Here is a 20,041-nt window from a genome sequence, read left to right as displayed (position 1 = left end):
CTAAGGTCTTGATGAACAAATCCCCATATCAAGTTCTTTTCAGAAGAGCACCATCCTACAACAATTTTAAGTATTTTGGATGTTTATGTTTTGTTTCCAGTCTAGTACAAAACAGAGACAAATTTCAACCTAGAGCTAAAACATGTGTTTTTTGGGATATTCTCAGACTCAAAAAGGGTATAAAGTTCTGGATATGGAAACCAGGAAAGTGTTTGTTTCTAGGAATGTAAAGTTTCATGAAGAGTACTACCCTTTTGCCAAAGTCCCTAATTCAGGTGGGACTCTTTTTCCACTTTTTGACCTTGCTACTGAGTCCCCACAACCTATCTCTATATCATCACCTGTTACATCACCACCCTCACTCACACCCTCACCCAACACTCCTAGTTTTTTCTCAGATTCACCATCTACTTCTCAACTCTCTCCTCATAATGCATCTTCTGGCCCACCTTCTGCTATTTATGACCTTCAACCATCCAATGATACAATTCATCCTATTTTCACTAGATAATCAACCAGAATTAAACAGGCACCTGCTTACCTTCAAGACTTCATCTGCAACAGCATCCAAATGACTGATGTTACAAGTTCCTGCTTCATTCATCCCACAACACCAACCTTTTTCTCCTTTGCATCTCTATCTCTTTCCAACCAGACTCTCATTCAATCTTTTTCACAAATTTCAGAGCCTACAAGTTATGCTGAGGCAAGCCAACACCCTGGTTGGATCAAAGCAATGGAAGCTGAAATTCAAGCCCTACAAGACAATAAGACATGGTCAGTAATGGAATTGCCTGCAGGGAAGAAATCTTTGCCCTGTAAATGCGTATTTAAAGTGAAACATAAATCAGATGGTTCCATAGAAAGACTGAAAGCCAGGTTGGTCGTAAGGGGGGATGTTCAACAAGAAGGAATAGATTTTACTGAAACTTTTTCCCCAGTGGTCAAAATGACCACTATTAGATGTCTACTCACAGTTGCTATAAAGAAGGGTTGGAGAGTGTCTCAACTTGATGTCAATAATGCCTTTTTACATGGAGAATTACAAGAGGAGGTATATATGAGATTCCCAGCAGGTTTGAAACCTCCTTCACCTAGGCATGTTTGCCTTCTCAAGAAGTCTTTGTATGGTCTTAAGCAAGCATCTCGACAGTGGTATGCTAGGCTTGCTGGAGCTTTGAGTTTCAAAGGATATACTAGTTCTTTAAATGACTATTCTTTGTTTTTCAAGACTACTGGTGGTCTTATTTCTATTATCGCAGTCTATGTGGATGACATTTTACTCACAGGTGATGCTATTTCCGAAATCATTGATGTTACTCATTTTCTTAATGCTGAATTTAAAGTCAAAATGTTGGGTGATATCAACTATTTTCTGGGTATGGAAATCATCAGGGAAGCCTCGGGTTTCATCATCAGTCAACGACAATTTACTATGAATCTTCTTAAGGATTTTGACTGTACTGGTTCAAGTGTAACCTCACCTCTTGACCCTTATATGAAGTTGCAATCTGATGATGACCCTTTACTGGACAACCCCACTGAATATCGACATTTAGTTGGAAAATTAAATTATTTGACTCATACCAGACCTGATCTCTCCTATGCAGTTCTGTGTCTTAGTCAATACATGCAGCGGCCTTGTCTTTCACATTTCTCCGCTGCTCAGAGGGTGCTTCGTTATCTTAGAGAAGATCCATGCCAAGGTATTCTTCTATCATCTACGCCCTTTTTTGATCTACTTGCTTTTTGCGACGCCGACTGGGCTTCCTGCAAGGACAGTCGGAGATCAGTTAGTGGTTTCTTTATTACACTGGGAGGTGCTCCTATTTCATGGAAATCAAAGAAACAGATGTCTATTTCCCTCTCTTCTGCCGAAGTAGAGTATAGATCGATGCGACGAGTTACAGCGGAGCTTACCTGGTTAGTGCGCCTCCTGGATGACCTCTCCTCTCCTCCTTCTCTTCCTATTCCACTTCATTCTGATAGCAAGGCAGCTATTCATATCGCTCGAAATCCTGTCTTCCACGAACGCACGAAACACGTTGATTTGGATTGTCACTTCGTGCGTCAACAGTTTCTCTCCGGTCTGATTTCGCTTCATTTTGTTCCTTCTCACCATCGGCTTGCAGATCTATTTACCAAGCCTCTCTCTGGGCTTCTCACCGTGAGCTAATGACCAAGTTGGGTGTTATGACTCTTCCCCCCAACTTGAGGGGGGATGTTGGCATACAGCCATCTTTGAAGCAAGATGAAGATGAAGAGAAAAATGAAAGAATAAGAAGAAGGAAATGAGGACACAACTCTTCAGCTTCAGACTTCATAAATGAACGGACACTTCAGAAAGCCAGAAGACTTCCAGAGTCTTCTTTTATGTGTCCAAGATAGTGGACACACTTCATCAGGACCATTGATTTCCAAGGCTGCATCAAAGCCATTGAATATATGAGATTGCATCATAGCCATTCAATGTCCAAGATTGTATCACAGCCATTGAAAATAGTTTGATCAATTGAATCTGAGCCATACACCTCAGTCTAGTGAAACCTGTACATAGAAACAAAATTAGTTAGTTTGTTATCCATTTGACCAATAAGAGGAGCACAAATATGTATAGAATTTTTCTATTTTATTTAATAGTTTAATCATTAGGTATTTGTATAAATAGATTCAGATACAGTATGCAATGAGATACAGAAAATTCCCAAAATTTCGTAGCTTTTCATTTTGATTTCTAACAGTATCTTGAATAAGATATTATTTGTATTTTTACCATTTCGTATAGAGACAATATCTAGGATTGATTTCACATTTAATCCTTCCTTTAGTTTCATGTTCCGGTCACCACATGAGCCATGTCGGAGCTAGAATTTTGACTATAAGATTCAAAATCTGAAAAAGTAAATACACGAACTAATCAAAAAAGATTTGACATCTATTATATAGGGATTCATCTCCTGATTACAATGTGGCTCTGCCACTGCACATGAGTAATATTCTTATAAGCTAAAGAGAGAAAATCAAATAAGAAAATTTTGTATAGCAAAATCTGTAAAATAAGTGATACGCTAGTATTGTACTTGCTAAATCCAGAGAAACAAAAAAACATATGTACAAATAATGTTAACTAAACTAAGGCAAATTCCATCAATAGTAGCTAGTGATGATATGGCGAAGTTGTTTGAATTCTATTTTTTCTTTTTTGTAAAAATCCTTGTAGAGATTTCTTCATAAAAAGACCAGTTTGAGGTTGCAATAATGGTGATGACAGCTCAGAGATTGGTGATGGAGTCTTGTTTGTTTTTTCCTCCATTTCTCTACTCGCGAGATATATTATAGCTTTAGCCTGCATTAAGGAAAATAATTAAATTAGAATTATTAAAAAAAACCATTTATATCATCAGAAATTAATATGAGAAATAATAGCATTCGTTGAACGGCAATGTGTGGTGGATGAAATATCATGAATCCCCAATCTTAATTATCTAAAACAAATACTAGTTTAAGATAATGAAAGTGGTTCTTTTTTATGGCCACAATCTCTTTGGATCAAAATTGAATTTGATCTTTTAATATTTGACGAAAAATAAAAAAACGTGCATTTTTTTAAAGAAGTTAATTCTCTATCAAAGTTTGATATCTGTTTCAAAATTCCAATAAATTCACACTCAACAAAAGAAAAAATGCTCTCTGCTACGCTCCATTTCAATTTATTTATTTATTTTGACTTATATAGAATTTAATAAATTTTTAAAAATACTTTAAATTTTGTAATTTTAAATTAAAAATATATATAAAAAATGTATCAAAAATATTGTGATTTAAAACCGCTCATGTAAAATATTAAATTAAAAATTACAAAAGAAGAAGAAAATAGAAATACTTTTTTTTTTAAATGGACTAAAAATAAGAGTAAAACAAACGAGGTACAATATATTTTCATTTCAATAATCTTTTATCGAATTAGACTACCGTCCATGGACCATGAAGATACCAAGAAGTTGCATGACTAGTAATAATAGAGAGAGACGAAAAATGTACAAATATTTACTAATAATATAGAGAGACGAAAAATGTACAAATATTTGCAAATCAGCCGACACGGAAAGATGATTTCTTTCTTTCTTTTTAAATTGAGGGGAAAATATAATATGGGGAAACAAATTCTCGCCAAGAAAACAAAACAGGGGATACACACACATACCTGAAGTTCAGTAACATCAGAAACCACTAGTTTTCCATTGTAAAATATCGTTAACGGCTGACTTTGCTTCTCTACTTCTATGCTTTCTTTATCCTCCCTATATATAATCAGAACAAATCATGAATAAGAAAAGGAGGAAAATCTTAAAACTTTTAAAACCTCTCAAATAACAAATAGAAATTTGAGACTTACATTGAGAAGTAGGGTGTATTTTTGCAATTCTCAGGAGAAAAAGTTGAAAGAGAAGGAGGAGTCATAAGCCTGAGCTCCAAATTACAATTTCTTCTCATTTTCTTCAAAAATCTTGAAATGAATGAATAAAGGGTAGTAGACAAGCAATTATATTTAGTGATAATCAAAGATTTTATTCAGAAGTTGGATCAATTTGTGATATGACAGAAGAAAGGGAATTTCTGAATGAATATATACAAGATGGTTTAGTTGGTTGGATAGTGGGGTACTAGATGGGTGTATTTGAAAAACTAAAAGGCCACGTTTTTAACACAGCTTTCAACACGAAACCGTCACTTCCGAAAGTAGACGGTTTTAAAAAAAGACATGTCTAGAAAGATGGCATGTCGGGTCCTACAAACAAACGGCTAAGGATGAACTAAAGAAGCACGTGATAAATGAGATTCTCCTTATTTTCTCTTATTCTATACTTCGCCGCTACGGCTCCTCTATCCCCCTAGTTTACTTCAACTTGTCGAGTTTAAACTTTTATATATTCTCAATTTATTTAATAATTTTTTAATTTTAAAATTTAAATTAATTTATTTTTGATTGTAAATTTTTTAATATATTTTGAGTCAATTATTTTAATTTATAATATTTTATTACGTAATTTATAAATATATAATTTTGAAGATTTCATACTTCTAATCAAAATTAAAGTATTTAACTTTCAAATATCGAAAAGTGCATATTAAATTGGGACAAAGAGAGTATTTCTCACAAAATAATAATTCAAATAAATATTTCATCTTAATTTTTAAAAATTAAGTAATTAATGGTAATAATAAAACATAAAAATTATAGTATAGTTTTCTCTTAATATGTTAAATAAATAAAATTAAAATTTATTTTTATTACAGTGCACGGGTAATGACACAGCCAGAAAGAGTTCTAGCATCAGATTAATAATTCTTTTTGACAAATGGGTGCGCCAATTATTTTTGAAATTAAACGATGCATTATTAGTCATTGACTTTTTTTAATGAAAGGATGCATCAAAACATTTAAAATCAAAATGCATGATATTTAATTTTAATAAGTTCATATTCAATTTAATATGAAGTGAACAGACGGAACAAAAGAGAGAAGAGAGAATTAACCATAGAAAAAAAATCACTTTTAGGCTTTAATTTTTCACCTTCCTCTAATGACGATCGACAATGATAACAGTAAGATATGAAGAATGAAGAGCAGAATTAGACGAGATTTTATTTTTAAAAATAAATATCCTTGTAGAGCATTTTCTCTTTCAAATTTTGGCAAAGTTGTAAAATTATTTTTTTAATTTTATTTAAATATTTTACTATAAAGTAAAAGAAAGACAAAAAGACACATCAGACAAGAATCCAATTGGCTCAGAGACTTTTATGAGAAAATCAAATCTTCTCGCCATGACTAATTGAATAAAAGAAAATGATATTTTAAGATCTATCATATGTTAAAATGAAGATTTCTCACAAAAGGCCATAAAATTAATTAAGAATAATAACTAAATAAATAGCAATTCAAAAATAACAAATTAATTATCATGTTTTTTTATAAAAAAGCCATAAAACTAAATAAGGATTATCAATAGATAACGATTCAAAAATAACAGATTAATTATTCTTACGTGCACAAAATTCCTTACTTGTAGGAATCAATTTGATCCTACACGTGTGGAAAAGTTAGTGTGTGAGGCTAGTGGGTGTTGCGCTTTAAACAAACCCACAAAGAAGACTGATGGCGATATCAACACGTACTCTATAAGAGTGGAGCGAGTGAAATGGAGGTTCGTATTGGGGTATCGTGTAATAAGAATGTGCAATCAGGGCTTAATATAAGTTTTACAAGTGATGGTTAGACCTATATTGTCATATTAGACAGAGTGTTGATCAATCAAGAATAAATATGTTCAGAAGATGAAAGTAGAGAAAATAAGGATGTTCAAATGAATGTGTGGACATACTAGGAGAGAGAAAATTATAAATGTGAGATTGATCTCAATGGCGGACAAAATAAGGGGAGAGAGATTGAGATTTGGGCATATAAAGAAAAGATGTGCGGATGCAGAGGTGTGAGAGATTGTTTGTAAAAGGCTTTAGGAGAGGGAGAGGCAGACCGAAAAAGAACTATGGTGAGGTGATTGACAAAACATGACACACTTCAACTTACTATTAGGATATGATGACCCTAGATAGAAATGTATGGATGTCGAGAATTACATAGAAGAGAGTAGATAGTTGTATGTTGTTATACTTTTTTTGTGGCAGAAGGAGGAGTCGTCACCTCTTCTTTTGATTTAGTAGTATTACTTACTCGTTGTATAGTATCTTATTCTTCAATTTTCACTACTAATTGTTGCTTCTTTTGCTTTGTGTATCTTGTTATTTTGATGTTATTTTTATTTCAATCCTATTATAATTACACTTCTTTTGAGACGAGAGTCTATCGAAAACAACCTATGGATAAGATCTGCGTACATTAATTTTAACCTCCTCAAACCTCATTTGTAAGATTACACTGAATACGTCATTATTATTGACATATTTAAAATTACAAAATTTTAAAAATATTTTAATATATTAAACACATTTAATTTAAAATAATGAATTCCAAAAATCTTTTATAAACTCTAAACACAATTAAACCAAGACATATAAGCTGAACCTGATGGAGTAACAATTATTAGAATTTCTCAGATGATGAACAATCCTAAAGGTGTCACACTTCCAAAAATAAAATTTAAAACATGTGAATTAGACTTTAAACTATTTAGATTAAATTTCAACCATATATAAACAGGCATTGTAATGATTCACTACTTCCTGCCTAACTTTACAAAATCGCAGGCCGGTCCATAAGAACGGCAAAATACGCCACTAATTTTCTAGTTGTATTGAGGCTTTTTAAACCAAAAAAAAGGGTCAAACTCATCTCCAAGTTTGTTTTAAGAATCAAACTCCTCCCTTACTTTCAATAATAATTATTTTCTCTTTTATCTATTGCAATATCTATTTTATCCTTGATTTAATATCTTTCATCACCTATTTATACAAATAAAAATAATAAGTAATATAATAGCTTTTACATATATTTCAAAAATAATACAAAAATATTAATAAAAATAAATGTATATCCTATAAAAAAATTAAAAGATTATCTATTTTTATTTTATGTAATTTTTTTTAATTTAAAAAATACTTCATTAATGATAAAGAAAAACCGTTTATCTATTAAAACATTTAAGAATAAAAGAGAATTGAAGCATGCATTTATATACATATACATATTAAATGCATGTAATATTAAAATAATAATCATAAATAATAACATAAAATTTAATGACAAACTGATAAAAAAATTATTCTACTTATAATTTTAATGTGCTTAAATAAAAATCTACAAATACTTAGATTAAGAAAGATAAATAGTATACATTAGAGTTTTGATTATTATTAAAATATTCACTTTTTACTCTATTCATTTATTTCATTAAAGAATGTCAATAATTTATATATTCAATTAAGATTTTTTTACTGTAGGTTTTTCGAATATAAAAAATAATTTTTGTTTTTTAATAGAAAATTTATTACCTAGAATAAAAAAATAAAAATTCATGATTTTAAAAAAGTAAAAAAAAAAAGAGACAAACTTTGATAATACAAAGGATAAAATAGATATTTTAAAAATTTAATTAGGATAAAAAAGAGAAAATAATTATTGTTAAAAGTGAGAGAGAGAGGGGGGAGGGAGTTTAATTTTTAAAGCTCCGGAAAATGATTTTGATCCAAAAAAAAATAGGTCATGCAGAGCGTATCACTAGATATATCATAGAAGTCTAGTTTCTCTTAGGTTAAATTTCGAGTTAAGAAGTAAATTTCAATAATTATAATAATTCATTGCCAACCCAAAAAAATATTATATAATCTAGATTCCTAAAGTTTGTGGTGTGCCTAGGAAAAAGAAAGTTTCTCTTTCATTGCTTAGCACACATTTTTCATTTTTCAAATATATAGTCAAAGTTTGAACTTTGAACCAATAAACTAGACCTTAACTATCATGCCAGAGTAAAAACAAAAACAAAAAAAAAACATCAAATAATATGAAAACACGAATTAACACTAGAAAGTAGAAAGTCCTATGCTCTATTGGTATGAATTGAGAGAATTAAATTTTTAGTTTTGTATAAATTTGTTTTTAGTTGTCTGTATTTTTTTATATATAAAAGATCTGAAAAAGGCATTTTTTTTATTAATTCAATTGTATGCGGACATTAAAAAACTATAAATTTTAGGGAAGTTACATATTTTATTGCTTGGTAAAAATTATTTTGGTATATTTAATTTTTTAGCCTTTTACAAACTTGTTTTTTAGTATTATGCTGTTAGATATTTCCTCAGAGATTGAATTTGAATTAAGAGAAAATTACTTATTTATAACTAGTAAGTAGTAACCTACGTGCTATATTAGAAAAATTAAATATATGCGTATGTGTATATTAGTATACATATTCCATTACACTTCAGATTTTCATCTACATTTTACTATCATGACCAACTACCATTACTTATTTCTGATCATTAATTTGTGAGGAAATAACTGTGTAGACAAAATCGGTAATTTTATCACTAAAGGAAAAAAAGTTTTTGTGACAATTATTCATAGAAATAATTTAATTATTATAAACGATAAAGTTAAAAACATTAATTGAAATTAGATTTTACCTCATTGTTATAACTTCAGGTTGCCACAATCCTTAGTGATAGAAACGTGTAGAGAATATATGGTAATTCTAATGGACATTTGGATGATGTACAATTTATAAAGATTATTTTACTTAAATGTGGTATATTCATCAAGTAATATATATATGAAGAGATTTGTTCTTTATTAAATATTAATTATGATATTTACATTAATTGAGCCTCGTATAAAAAATAATAAAAGTCTAACCTCCTCCCACTTAATCCAATAACCACATAACACTAATATCTAACAACATATTCATTAATTGTGCATAAATAATTATTTTCCATAATACCCATCATACATTGCGTAGTTTGAAAATTCACTAATGCAAATTATGACGATTATACATAATTTGTGCTACATATTTTATTCCATATATTATAACATGACTATATATCATATCAGGTTCATAAGCTATAAAACATTCAATATTATGATCCCTATTTTTCCTTTCTTTTGAAATTAGTTTAAGCATGCATATGGCTTGTGACATGGTTCATATGTTCCTCTAGTCATTTGTTGTGTTTTTTCAAAGAGTTTAAGTTTGAAGTCTAGGATTAACCAACTTAAAAGAAACCTTACTTATTGAAAGTTAATGACTGATGTGTAATTAAGTTGTTCAATTTCAGTAATTTGCTCTTCGCATTAGTACTTCCTTATTTTGCCACTGAATGTTTTTGGAAAAATTACTGATTTACACATTTTTATTTACCATATGTTCTATTATTCTCTATCATTTCAAAGTATTTCAAAAATCTTTTTTTTTCTTCAAAACCCAACTCCATCGAATATATTGCTTCTCTTTCCTTCAGATCCAAACAAATGCACGATCAATTACATCAATTAGTAATGGCGAATCTGAATGTTGATAAAGGAGAAGTCGAAGAAGTATGTATTTTCATCTTCTAAAGTTAATGTGGAAAACCCCCACAAAAAGGGGGTAGAAAAGGTGGATATGTAATTTCTCGCCCTACGCTATCCAAGATATACATTTTCCTTGTATTCAACTATATTTTGATGTTTAATCTAGCATTTACAAGTTTTTTCAATGTTCCAATACATTAATCATTCACGGGGTTCAAATGTATCATGATTTAAATGGTCTACTCTGATACATAAAATCATAATTTTGTTCGTACTATGTGTTGTTCTTATAATGTTAAATAAATAAATAGTTGATATATAGTTATACCTAAAATGTATCAAATGTATTGTATCAAGTTATGAAATTCATTATAAATGTAATCTGAAAATTAGTTCATCAAATACAAACATATGATGTACCTGATACAATATAATATTAATGATACATTTACATCATATCAATTTTTAATGAATATAAAATTCAAGTCTATAATGTACTTGATACATAAATATAATATGATACTGTTACATTATAAATTTTTAATGAGTATCTGATTGGATCCCTATGTATCATGTACACATATAGGATACATTGTAGTCCTATTGGTGTCTTAGTCAGTATGTATCATCTATACAATTTTTTATTTTTTTAATTGTTGTTCATATTGTTTCATTGCAGTCTATGAAATATATTACAAAATAAATTCCAGCTCACTCATTAAGGTTCGGTTCAACCTACAACATGAGTTTTATAGCTGATTTCAAGTTATCCATAGGGGTGGAAGGTATCGAGTTATTGTAAGACCCCTTAAGTTAGAAAGTTGGAACCAAAAAGAAAATCCTCATAAATCTTGAACTAACCCATGTGAACGAGTCACTCTACTGCTCGTAAAATTGAGTCGTAGAGTGACCCCTCGAGCAAAATGAGATGTTGCCCTCAGAAGAGGTTCTACGAGTCATCATCCTGTTGACGGATCATAGGAACCCCTCATAAACTAGAGTACAGAGGCCTTGTTCAGAGATTTCTCAAGGCCAAGTCTACGACTTTCTAGGACGGATCGTAGAAATTGTTATGGGTCGCAAGAATTACTCGTGGCAAAACTTCAGAGACTCTCCAATTATAGGTTTTTGGGACCTGCGGGTCGAGCCACAAGAATGACCCATAGACAAGTTGACAGGTCGTAAACATCACCTGTTTGTAAACTTTAGAGACTCGATTTTTGGTACTTTTCTCAGACTTGTCGTCTTGACGACTCGTCGCTTCTTCAACGACCCGCAGGTAGGGTCTCATAAGGCCAAATTTTCAGATTTAATGATGGGTAATTGTGTCTTTTCCAAAGTCCAGTTCAATGAACCTAAATACTTTTATGGCCAAGTTCAAAATCTATAAATATTCAATTCTTCAAATTCACCTCCTATTCAATTCATTTCCTCAAAATTTCCAAGGCAAGAACTCTCAAAGTCTCTCAAGGTTTCGCTCCAAATTCAAGCTAGGTTTTTCAGATTTCTTCAAAGGTCTTCTTTAATTTTTAGTGAATTCAAGCAAGGTATGCGGGGATTGATTCATGGGCCCTTTTCACCCATGAAGTCCCAATAATTTCTCATGTTTTCTTTCAGTTTTAAATTGATTATGAACCCTAGTTTTGATGAATTTCATTGGGCTGATTTAATTTCATTTTTAGATATTACCAATGTTCATTATATGCATGTTCTCATATGAATTGTACGATTTCAAGTTGAATTATAAATGCCCATGCATAAAGCTATTCTCAAGCTATGATTATGAGTTAAAGATGATTTTATGAGTTGATCATGAGTTAAATGATTTTTAATGAAAGTTTTATGAGTTAAAGATGAGGCTATGATTTTGAAAGATGAAGTTAAGATGATCAAGGTTAAGATCAAAGATGTTATTATAGTGTGATAAGTCCAATTCTCATACAATCATGTTTAAAGATGGTGATAAGTACAATTCTCACCAAAGTTATGGATTCTTATGAATCACTAAATTAATGAGCTATTCCTATATGTTTTAAGGATAGATTGATAGGCAGATACTATATTTCCTTATTATATTAAGATCATGCTTTACGAGTTTCCGTTGGGATATTGACTAATCACCGAGAGGACTTCTAGGTGGGGTTTGGTCTGATAAAGCAGTTAGTTATCTAAGAAAATCCTAGTAGAAACCTAAAGTCCCAAACTATGTTGCCCATGTAGGAGTGCCTTTATGACCTAGATAGTGGATCTACATATAGCACAGTTGAGTTGAGTTAAGATGAGTTACTTATGGAGTATGCCCTGGTAAGGTAGCCTCCCCTGTCTCAATGCAAGAGTCATCGACCTGTCTTGATGCAGGAATCATCGAATTCCATGTATTAGCTCGCATAGTTTTAGATGTCGGTTAAAGGTCTTATCCCATACAAGTTGAAGTTAAGTTATGAGTTGAAAGTTGAAGTTGTATGGTATGTATTGACCATGAGTTTCATATGTTTTAAAATGCTCTTAAGCTTTACTCAAGTTCATTATGATTGGTCATGCATCTTATGGCATATTGATTGTGTTCTTTTACTTGTTCATGCACACCTCACATACCTAGTACATTCAAACGTACTAACACATATTTTGCCTATATTTCTCATAATGTAGGGATGGACGACACTCACGACCATCATATTCGTGGCTAGAGATTGCTCTAGATTTTAAAGGAGTTGGTGAGTCCTCATTCTATCGAGGACATGATATTTATTCATGTTGCTATTATTTTGACCTTTCTTATATTTTTAGGGTGAGCTAGGAGCTTGACCTAATCTCCCATCAAAGACTAGACTAGAGGCATGATTAGATGGCTTATGATGTAGTCCGATTTGGACGTCTATTGTGTTGAATTCCCTTAGACCCATTTTCTATTTGATGGTTACTTTCACTTATATTTTCATGTTCTTTACCTTATGTATGCGATGCATGCTAAGATGGCTTATGATTCGGGTCCTTCACATCTCGATCTCCGTATTGCAGCTTGACCCTAGTTCAGATCATGATAGTTTTTCAAGAAAACTATTTTTGGGCATACCTCAACATCTCTAATTAAAACTATCAAAGCCAAATCACAAAGTGTTTGTTGCTTCTTAAGTTGGAGCAGGACAACATTAATGAGCTTCACATTCCTCATGCAAAAGGGAATATACTGCATTTTAGTATTAAGAAATTTGTCATCATAACCGGGATCAACACAAGTAGTGTTGATGAATTTAGATATCCAAAATCCACTCCGAGCAGGTTGTTTGAAAGGTACTTCCCTATGCAAGTAAGAAATCGTCATTTGGTTCAACGATCTTAAAAGGGAGAGAACAATCGGGATGTCATTCAAATGACAATTCTATACTTTATCTATTGATGATTTCATAATGGTTGAAGATGTTAACAATTTTCTTGGGGATAACTTGCATTCTCCAAGTTGATGAAAACACTGAGGCAAGAATTTACGAAGCAAAAGTAGATGTATCGGTTAATCGGTGTGCTCTATGCACTCAATGTTTGGATTTAGAATGTGCTTTTAAAATCAATGAAGAAATTGCAGTCAAAGAGAGAAATTGTATCCCTAGAATATGCAACTCGCGATTGTGGGTGTTAAGCCAAATTTTGACATGTTTATGTCTAGCATTTTTATCGAGGTAATGTTCACACTCTAACTTTTGATATTGGAATTAAGCATTTAGGTATGTTTTGTTTCATTTACAAAGTACATGTTTGAATTTTTTTTCTTCATATTAATGAATCAGTTTTGTTTTTCTCTTGTTGATACACATATTTATTTTTGTTTGTTCATTTATAATTGTGTATCAGAATGCATGAACTGATATACATTCAACTCTATAAAAACTGGCACTACTTGATTTGCCTGGTACTCTTGATGTTTCACCTTCTGAACTTTCCACATCAACTACCAAGCCAAAGCAGGTACAACTATAAGATCATTCCAAGCCCAAGCAAGTGAAACCACAAGATCGTTCCGATTTTGAGAATTTTTCTACAAAACCTCCAAAGCAGTTGGTAAGGAGATCAAGACACGTTTCTAGTTCAACCTCTACATGAACACCAAATAGAAGAAAGAATGTTCATCGACCCAAATCAACTGTGCCTGAAGCTAAACAATCTGAACAATCTCCGGTGCCACTAAAACAGACATTTTCAAATACGGATGAATCACTGACTCCAGTTGGTAATGTAACTAATGTTTCTACTCTTTCATCTCATTCAAGAGAATATTTTATCAATTTAGATATTGAAGAAGTAAAGAAATATCTGAAGAAATATGTATGTAATTCTCAGCTTTTTTTTATTAAATATGTATATTTATTTACACTAAATTCTTATTAATATATTTTTGTATTTTCTTAGATTGACAATGTTTTTTGAAGATCTTGAAATTTTAATCCAAATAAATCATACTGAGTTGATGAAAGTTGTTTGGAAGCAAGATAATTAAGATAAAAAGGTAGTAATTTACTTAAAGTATTTTGACCTTATGTAATTTCATTTGTGTTATGTATCATTGTTTCTTCATGAAGGATATTGATGGCACAAATGTTCAAAATATGGTGGAAAATTCCGATCAAGAAGGCCATGTTGATCTTTTCCACAATAATGATAAGTTTTTTGAACATTCAAGTTCACCCATTGCAATAATTTTTTTCAATAATGATCCCATTGATGTAAGTTATTGTTGAGGTTTAAAAATCAATTCCTGTCGAGGAGCAGGATATCAAAGATGTTATTTATCCGATACACTAATTACAACTAATTTTGTAATGATACATTATTGATTAGCTTATATCAAAGAAATACTTCTATCACACACACTTGATTGATATATTGCTCCATTACTTTTTATAAGTAGGTAATATTTGATACAATATTCATTTTGTTTGTCTGAATAAGTTTGGTATCAGTTTGAATTAATGATATATCTTATCATTTGATTGATAATAAATTAAAATTACACATATACTATTATATCAATACACTTAATGATAATTTTTTTTATTTCACTGCTACTTTTATTTATTATTGATTCATGAACTTAGCATTGTATCATTAACAAATATTTTGATTATTTAAAATTTCTTTTAAATTTAAAATACATAGTGATGATATATCCAAGAATCAACAAGACATGGAGTATGTAACAGAACTCCCATCCACAATCGCTCATATTCACATCCCCGTTGAATCAATTGTTACTAATAAAGAGTTGGTAAGTATAAATTTCTTTATACAATATATTTACTTATTTAGTGTATCATTCTAACCAACCATATCTCATTTTAGGATGATGCAGCACCTGAAATCCCCAAAACAATTGAAGAAGTATCACTGGATAAAGATGTTGCTGACACAATGTATAACGTCCGTCAATCAACTGCACATCCAATAATGATTGATACATCGATAAAATTTACAATCGTTTATTTTGTCATGTGTTTTCTTTATTAATGGGATCCCATTAACTATAATTCATATTAAAAACTATATTATACTTGATTCATATCATGTAGGATTCCACCACTTCAACTTCAATATCGTGATAACGATTAAGGCCATGCAATCATTACGAGTCTACCTTTTTGCCTATCACAACCCGAGTCTACACCCTAATTATGACATGGTACTTAGGACCACAAATTGTTCAAAGCTAACCCTTGGCATAACATATCAAATCATATCATAAGAAAACTAAGCTGATATCACGATCCAAAATAGGCCATGAGTGGTACCCACACATAACTTTCTTGGTGGGCGAACCAACAAATGCAAATTCCAACTTATATTAGTTATTGAAGTTAAGAAATATGATAATAATGCGGAAGCTCAAACCTTAATAAAGTAAAAAATAACAATCTACTAGAGTCTACTACATATGATTTCTCAAAATCTGAAAGTCATCACATCAAAGACATCTAATCCTAAAATATTAAGTCTGGGAGAATCAAACACCAGAATAAATAAATAACATAATTTGTGTCTGAAAACTAAGGACATCATACCCTGACTAAGAGAATCCAACACTAGCGAGAAGGAATAGGATGTAACGAATCAATAAGTCATTTTGAGTACAAGAGCTTTTTATTTCATAAAAGATTCATTCCGTAAATTTTCAATGGACATTTTGGACTATTCGATAACTACGATTACTTAGTTTGGGGAAAACTTTAGATAACTACTTAATTAGTGATCTAAATTAATAATTTATTTAGTATTCTATAACACTTTATTTATTAAATTAAATAATAGAGTTGGTTATTTTAGATTCATAATTATCTGCAGAAGAAGGAAATTAAAAAAAATTTAGTCAAGAGGACTTACCGGTGGCGGCATCTGCATTTCAGGTAAGATTTCAATGCTTGAATTTTGTTAATGTTAGAAGTAAAATATCCTACTACTATTATATTAGTGGAGTTGGAAAGGTGTTGGAAGCAACTTTGGAAGTTGCTGCACGTTTGAACTGGCCAATTATGGGTGTAGTTTGGATAAAACTAGTGGTACAATCATGAGTCGCATATGGGTTGAGTTCTGCCGTTAGTGTTCTTCCACCAACATATTATTTTCATAATTTGGTTTTAATAGTTTGCTAGCATTTTCTTATTATAATCACATTATAATTCAAGTTTTGATATATTGAGATAGATAATCAAATGATAGGGTATTATAATATATGAATATTATTAGATTAATATTATTGGGGGAATTGAGGCTTAACTAGGCTTGAGTTTTAGTGAATTGATTATTGAATTGGGTGAGTTGTTGAGTCTAAATTAAATATATATATATATATATACATACAAAATATGGATGTCTACGAACTTGTTTACTTATGAATATTGTATACTTGTTAGATTGGGAATGTTCTGAGGCATCAAAGAAAGGGAAATCATCGGTGAATTAGCTTGCTTGAGTTCGGTTGTTCGATTGAGGTAATGTATGGTTTATTCTATATCATAGATAGACTTTTAATAGTGCTTGATAGTCATTGAGTAATGTGTGATTTACTATACATTTAATTGTTGTGGTTTGCATGATTGATATATTGTGGTGATTGATCTATAATTCCAGGACCGTAAAATCCATAATCTTGAACTTGCTCTATCAAAGTAATGCTTTAAATAAAAAAGGCTTATGAAATATTGTTAATAAAGTGAAAAGTGATGAATAAGAATGATGAATTAATTATATTATGAGATCCGAAGCCACGAGCCATCTCGATATATTTGGATTGAGTGTCATGAGCTAACACGATATATTTGGATCGAGTGTCACATTCCAGCATGATAATATTAAAGAAAAACAAAAATAAATGACTTAATACTACTCAATTTTAAATAACTCATTTCCTAAAATACAGTGGTGTGGAGACCTGAGTCCTCATGTATACTCTTGATATTGTTGACTGATTACGTAATTGTTTCTTTGTTTTATCTCTTGATCTTGATCCTGATGTGCTAGCCACTTGCTAGAGATGAGGGCGAGTCGAAGTCGTTGGTAAACTCGCTGCACTCCACAAAATAAAACAAACAAAAATTCAAGTAGGGGTCAGTATAGGGCAACATGTACTGAGTAGGTATCATCTGGTGACAAGAAATAGAAATCAATATGAATAAAGTAATAGTAGAAAATCAACTATAACACTTAACAGGTGGAAAACAACAAAATCAAGATCAAATGACAATACAATGAAATAATTACGTAATCAGTCAACAATATCAAGAGTATATATGAGGATTCAGGCCTCCACACCACGGTCTTTTGGGAAATGAGTTATTTGAGATTGAGTAGTATTGAGTCATTTAATTTTTTTTAATATTACCATGGAAGAATGTGACACGCGATTCAATAATATCGTGTCGGCTCATGACATGTGATCTAAATATATCGTGCTGGCTCGTGACACCCAATCAAAATATATCGTGCCGGCTCATGGCACCCGATCCCACAATATAATTAATTCATCATTCTTATTCATCACTTTCCACTTCATGAACAATTTTTCATAAGCCTTCTTTATTCAAGGCATCACTTTGATAGTGTAAGTTCAAGATTATGAATTTCACGGTCATGACATTATAAATCAATCACCACAACATATCAATCATACAAACCACAATAATTAAATGCATAGTAAACTTCACACATTACTCAATGACTATGAATCATTATTTAGAGTCTATCTATGATATAGAATAAATCATAACCTATCTCAAATGAAGAACCGAACTCAAACAAGCTGATTCACCTGTGATTTCCCTTTCTTCGATGCCTCAGAATATTTCCAATCTAACAAATATACAATATTCGTAAGTAAACGAGTTTGTAGACAACCATACTATATATATATATATGTTTAACCTGGAACCAACAACTCACCCAATTCTATAATCAATTCCCTAAAACTCAAGCCTAGGTTAAGCCTCAATTCTGCCAATACGTAAATCTAGTGATATTGTGTAATGTAATATCCTATTATTTAATAACCTTTCTTAATATATAAAAACTTGAATTATAATGTGATTATAATAAGAAAATTCTGGCGAACTCTTAAAACCAAATTATGAAAATAATATGTTGGCGGAAGAACACTAACGGCAGAACTCAACCCATATGCCTTATATTTCTATAATCATTATGAAATCATCACATCACCACTAATTCCTCCAATCATTGACTCATTATTGTATCATTAGTTTTATCCAAACTACATACGTAATTAGCCAATTCAAACGTGCAGTAACTTCCAAGGTTGCTTCCAATACCTTTACAACTCCACTAATATAATAGTAGTAGGATGTTTTACTTCTAACATTAACAAAATTTAAGCATTGGAATCTTACTTGAAATGCAGACGTCGCCACCGGTAAGTCCTCTTGACTAATTTTTTTTTAATTTCCTTCTTCTACAGATAATTATAAACCTAAAATAACCAACATTACTATTTATTTTAATATAAAAATGGTATAGAATACTAAATAAATTATCAATTTAGTCCTCTAATTAAATTATTTATCTAAAGTTAAATTTAATACCTATAGTTATCGAATAGTCCAAAATATTTATTAAAAATTTACGGAATGAGTCTTTTATGGAATAAAAAGCTCTTTTACTCAAAAAAACTTACTGGTTCATTACATTAGATATCAATTTACCCACCGTTCGTTTCTGAACTATCAAAATAAAAGCAAGGACAAGAAAGGGCACCTGACTCAACAAAGAGATGTGGATATCTTCCACGCATAACTGCCTCAGTCTCCCAAATTGACTCCTCAACTAAACGATTCTTCCATTGGACCTTCACATATGTAATCTTCCTTGATCTCAACTTGAGGACCTTTCTATCAAAAATCGCTACAGGCTCCACTTCATAAGCTAGATTCTCATCAAGCAGGATCGAATCCCACCGAATAATGTAGTTTCCATCACCATGATATTTATTTAACAGACTTATGAAGCACTGGGTGCACTTTGGAAAAATCTGGAGGTAAAGACAATTCATAGGCCACCTCTTCAACATCCTTAAGAACTTCAAACGACCCAATATACCTTGAAATGAGCTTACCTCGCTTACCAAATCTCATCATACCCTTCATGGGTGAAACCTTCAACAACACTTGCTCTCCCTCCATAAACTCCATGTCCCTGACCTTTTCTTCTTCATACTCCTTCTGCCTACTCTGAGCTGCTAGAAGCTTCTCTCGAATGAATTTCACTTTCTCTAACAACTCCATCAAAAGATCTGTTCCACAAAGTCTCACCTCAAATATATCAAACAAACTAATGGGAGGCCTACATCTCCTCCCATAAAATACCTCAAACAAAGCCATATTAATACTTGAGTAGTATAAAAACTCTTCCAAGGGTAGGAACTGATCCCAATGACCACTAAAATCTATCACACATGCATGAAGCATATCCTCTAGCACTTGAATTATCGTCTCAGACTGTTCATCGATATGAGGG

General features: G+C 31.3%; 1 protein-coding gene across 1 annotated transcript; it reads right to left on the bottom strand.

Annotated features, from left to right (window-relative positions):
- Positions 1-2,917: 2,917 nt before the first annotated feature.
- On the bottom strand, positions 2,918-4,624 carry LOC129889031 (protein TIFY 5A-like). The gene is made up of 3 exons (XM_055964127.1): positions 4,397-4,624; positions 4,205-4,301; positions 2,918-3,346 (listed from the first exon to the last, which is right to left on the bottom strand). Exons 1-3 carry the CDS (start codon positions 4,492-4,494, stop codon positions 3,158-3,160), a joined length of 384 nt encoding a protein of 127 aa, XP_055820102.1. The 5' UTR covers positions 4,495-4,624; the 3' UTR covers positions 2,918-3,157.
- Between the last annotated feature and the right edge of the window lie 15,417 nt (positions 4,625-20,041).

Source organism: Solanum dulcamara, chromosome 5, assembly GCF_947179165.1.
Source record: "Solanum dulcamara chromosome 5, daSolDulc1.2, whole genome shotgun sequence".
NCBI classification, from domain to species: domain Eukaryota; kingdom Viridiplantae; phylum Streptophyta; class Magnoliopsida; order Solanales; family Solanaceae; genus Solanum; species Solanum dulcamara.
This window is presented reverse-complemented; position numbering and strand designations above follow the sequence as displayed.

Bases quoted from the DNA above. Each gene is read 5' to 3' on its own strand.
- LOC129889031 (XM_055964127.1), bottom strand. From the start codon at position 4,494: ATGAGAAGAAATTGTAATTTGGAGCTCAGGCTTATGACTCCTCCTTCT. The intron at 4,302-4,396 runs GTAAGTCTCAAA...GATTATATATAG, and splicing joins AATACACCCTACTTCTCAAT to GGAGGATAAAGAAAGCATAG. The intron at 3,347-4,204 runs GTATGTGTGTGT...TCCTTAATGCAG, and splicing joins CTGATGTTACTGAACTTCAG to GCTAAAGCTATAATATATCT.